This window comes from Lytechinus variegatus, chromosome 12 (genome assembly GCF_018143015.1).
Source record: "Lytechinus variegatus isolate NC3 chromosome 12, Lvar_3.0, whole genome shotgun sequence".
Lineage (NCBI taxonomy): Eukaryota > Metazoa > Echinodermata > Echinoidea > Temnopleuroida > Toxopneustidae > Lytechinus > Lytechinus variegatus.
Genome location: NC_054751.1, coordinates 15,564,130 through 15,568,552, shown reverse-complemented (window position 1 = coordinate 15,568,552; position 4,423 = coordinate 15,564,130). Strand labels below are relative to the sequence as shown.

The 4,423-nt window shown below is 39.9% G+C and overlaps 1 protein-coding gene across 1 annotated transcript; it reads right to left on the bottom strand.

Moving 5' to 3' along the window:
- Window positions 1–1,535: 1,535 nt before the first annotated feature.
- LOC121425599 (histamine N-methyltransferase-like) lies at window positions 1,536–3,888 on the bottom strand. Its single transcript, XM_041621713.1, has 3 exons — window positions 3,518–3,888; window positions 2,239–2,562; window positions 1,536–1,964 (listed from the first exon to the last, which is right to left on the bottom strand). The coding sequence occupies exons 1-3, from the start codon at window positions 3,714–3,716 to the stop codon at window positions 1,612–1,614; spliced, it is 876 nt and encodes a 291-aa protein (XP_041477647.1). The 5' UTR covers window positions 3,717–3,888; the 3' UTR covers window positions 1,536–1,611.
- Between the last annotated feature and the right edge of the window lie 535 nt (window positions 3,889–4,423).

The following is a 4,423-nucleotide window of genomic DNA, read 5'->3' as shown; positions in this document are numbered from 1 at the left end:
GGGGGGCGAAAATATTTTCATCAACATTTTTCTCGATTGACCGCTGTAATCTGATTTTTTTTTGGGGGGGGGTTCTGGGGGTAGTCCTAATTAAAGACTAAAGTTTTAAGTGTATGTTGTTTTATTGTTATAAACAAGATAAGGTATCTCATGTGATCTTAATATAGAATGCGAGCGAGAAGCGCGAGCTCGAATTCTTTGATATTTTTCTCCTTAGACCTGAAGATTGTAAGGAGATTTTATAATCATGAAAAAAGATAAGTATCCAGCTAAACAATGCGAGCGCGAAGCGCGAGCCGAAATTTTACTATAACAACGTGAAAAGGGACTCAATTAGGACTGTTTTTAGTGATTAATGAAGAGGATGAAAATATCACCAATTAAAACAATAATGAGAGTGTGAAGCGCCAGCTCAATATATTATGATATTCCGACCTGAAAACTGGACAGTCTAAGTGCGTTTTTATTCAAATAAAGAACAAGCTATTAAATGCGAGCGCGAAGCACGAACTTAATTTTTTTGATATACTGACATAATAAAGGAGCATTTTGACAAATTTTGGTAAGAATTTCCAAAGAGGATAGGTAACTCACAAATCAAACAAAATTTTGATACATATAAACAATTTGTGTAAATCAAACAAAATAATGAAAGCTTGATGTGCGAGCTAAAATATTGTGTGAAAATTGATTTCAGAACTGGATATATAAGTGCCATTTAATCCTCTTGAATGGGATTCATTACACAGGCAATGCGAGCGCGAAGCGAGAGCGAAAATTTTGATATAAAATATATTTTCCAATTCTTCCTCTCACCTTTTTCTTGTTTCCTTTCGGGGTCGGGCCCCCGGGAGGCCACTTCCATTCACGAGTGGATACCATGCGCGACCATGGGGTCTCGAAAAGCACCCTAAACACGTAATTTCCATATTCTGAAAATGCACCCCTTAACAAGTATTGGAAACAAAACGATACTCTTGGCAAATATTCCCTAAAATGAACCCATAAACAAGTACAGGAATGTTTTATTGTTACGGGTCTTTCGGTCGTCGGCTTTAACTTATTTGGTTTAGTACGACCCCATCTTCTCCACCTCGCGCAAATCGGACCCTAAACACGTAGTGTTGGGGCAAAAAGGACATCCTTTAAAAAACATTTTAATTTTGTTTTATCATCCCCGCAAAATCGACCCTAAACACGTAACTTTCCTAGCGAAATAGATACCCTTTTTTCATTATTTTTGTGTTTTAGACACCCTTTTCACGTTACGTACGTAACGTGCCCTTTCGTGAAAAAGACATCCTTTTTACATGTTTTTTTTTGGTCGCGCATGGTATCCACTCGTCAATGTAAGTGCCCCCCCCCCCCCCCCCGGGGTCGGGCCGGCCGCTACGAGGCTGTAAATTACACATCATGGGTATGATACTCTTTTTTACTATTCTTTCTGTTTTTCATAGTTTCTATCAAGTTAAAGAGTACACTTTTTTCTGCAGGTTGTCCAAAAATAGGGGGGGGGGGGCCGGGGCCGGCTCGGCCCCCTCCTGGATCCGCGCCTGAAAAATAGCTAAATAAAAGTAAATGAGAAAAACGAATGGTCTAAATAAATGGGATCTATTTTGTAACGACAAATAACATCTCTCCTGATGGTGTGCGCATGCGCCCATCTTCATCTTCAGAGCATAAAGACCGCCAAAAACCGAGTAATTCCTCTCTCATTTCAGCCGATGCCGTTTTTCGAAAGTAGGCTGTGACCGCCATAAAATCGGCGAGTTTGTCCCCTAGCTCCGACTTCTCATTAAATAGATCAGTAACATCCCACTTTATATCCAGATCCAATGCGGTGATAGAAAACCTCTTCCTTTTGGCAATTTCCACCACCTTTTCCGACCTTGGTTTTCCTGAATAGCGATGACTTGCTGGTAGCCATTCCTTTTCACGGTGGGATTGGTCTATCAAATTCCTTTCTGCATGGATGATAAACAAATAAGATTAAACAAGTACCAATTTGATACAACACATTAAACTAAGCTGCAATTTTTGATAGGGGTATATATATCTTACAAGTGTGGTTAGGTGTCAAAAAGTTCATAAAAAGGTTAATTCATTACGTGTTTATTATTTTTGTCGGGTTTTCTTACAATTTCTTCGGCATGCTTCCATCATGCATGTATTTCTCCCTGTTTTGAGAATTTGAGGGTAGCATTCCTCGCTGTTGCCATATTTAATTTCATATCTCACCAGACAAAACAATGAACATGACACCATTGATTTTCAGCATTGACATCAGCCGGGTGAAGGTCGTCTCAAAGTCACCGGTATGGTACAATGAATGTATAGCGCTGATCATGTTGTACTTGCATTTCGCCAGAGGGCTTTCATCGAAGAATTCGGAGAGGGTTCCGATGTACCATTTAGATTCACAATTTGCTTTACTTTCAGAACTCCATTTATCAGCGTTTGTTTCGAACATTTCGAGTAACCCTTCATTCGGTTCCACAGCTACATTTTTAACTGATGTAAAGTGAGATCCAAGTCGCGTAAGAAAATGAAGTTCATTATGACCTGAAATTGAAAATAGATAAAAGCAATTTTTTATCGACAGTTTTCTTTTATTCTACACTGTAAAAAAATGAAGTGCTAATTAATTTGGCACTTACAGTGCTTGTATAGTGACTGTACTACCGGTGCTGATTTTCTAGTTTAAATTTGAACTAGAAAATCAGCACTCGTAGTGCAGTCACTATACAAGCACTGTAAGTGCTAAATTTGCACGTTTTTACGGTGTAATAATCCTGTTCATATTTGTAACAAATTGCTCGTAACATATCACTCTTCGAACTGCCAATCAATGAAAAATGCAAATAATACCCCCCCCCCTCCTGTTAAAAATGATGGACCCGTCCCTGCTTAGCCTGGCAAAAGACGATCGCATATAATCTAGCAAGATACTTTGACCATTCGTTTCCAATTCTGCGTTATAAAGACCTAGTTACACCAGAACCGGATCAACTGCCAATCCTATTTGGGTGGTTTCGGGAGTATTCTTTTCTCCCTCCGCAAATGCGAGAAAATTCAGGAAGGATTTGAGAACATTCGAATGATTCGAATCCACTGAAACCATTCAAAATAGGCCGAATTCGGCTAGAATCGGTCCGAATTTATTCGGGAGAATTCGGTTTTGGTGTAACCCTGGCTTATTAAACATGCATGTTAGACTTGTGCTACATCTAAAGAAATCGCTTTCCCGAATCCTGACCTAGACCTCACTGCAAAAAAACTCCGATGTTGATTTAACACCAGCCCGGAATCTAGTCCACACCAGAGAGGTATTGAAACAACACCAGTTTAGAACCAAGCCGATGCTGTTTTGATACCAACTGGTGTTGTATCAACACATTTCTGGTGTTAGACCAAAACGAAACTGGTGTTGTTTAACACTTCTCTGGTGTGGACATATATAGATTTCGGGCTGGTGTTAAATCAACACCGAAGTTTCGCAGTGTTGTTACGAACGTACCTTCACCCACGCCTACTCCAAGGAGATTGAACTGATCGTCTGCTGGAAAAGAGTCCTTCAGTTTCTTCATCACGGTGTTGTCGAAATAGTTGGACAATAATTGAAGAAGGACATCTTTGTTAGCGATTTTAGAGAAACCATTGAGATAAACGTCTCTATAACGGCCAAGATCAACATCTAGGATCGTAAGACCAGACATCTAGTTAGGAAAATGAACAATCGAACGCCAAGGAAAATAAAAGTAGTGAACAAAGTGAATCCAAGAAGCAGTTTGACTTATCAGATATTAAATCCGGAAATGCATAATATTTGCACTTTTTATCCTCTGGTGAAAAGCGCGATGCAAACCAAATCAGTATTAGTCCCAACTTTCGTCTAATTCCGTTCATTGTTTTTTTTCGGGGGAGGGGTGGGGGCTTGAAAGATTGTGGCAAATTGTCTTTCTATCTGTTAACCTTGATGACAGACCCTAAAACAGTATTGACAAACCGTGATTGCGTAGGAAATAAGGAAGGATACTGATATTTACCTTCAGATAATAGGTCGTCCTTGCCATTAACTAACCTGGAACCATGTGTACTGTAATCAGATTTAGCCGGTTTCCTCCTCCAAAACAAGGGAAGATGGCAGAAGCGAGATAGTCGAGAGACCGAATGAGTAGGAGTAGAGAGAGAGTGGGGGGGGGGGGAGCGCGCGCGCAAGAGAGACGAACTCGAACTTGAAGACAGAGAAAGAGTGAGTGAAGAAATATTAGTTGTTGACGTATATATTGAATGTTATGGCAAAATCTAGTCGAAAATTCGGTTTTGGCAAGAAGTGTCAAATTGTTTGCTTGCTCGCTTCGCCACTCATTTTATTAAAAAAACTTTCGCCCCGTGAGCCAGATCAGGCCTCACAAAATTTTCG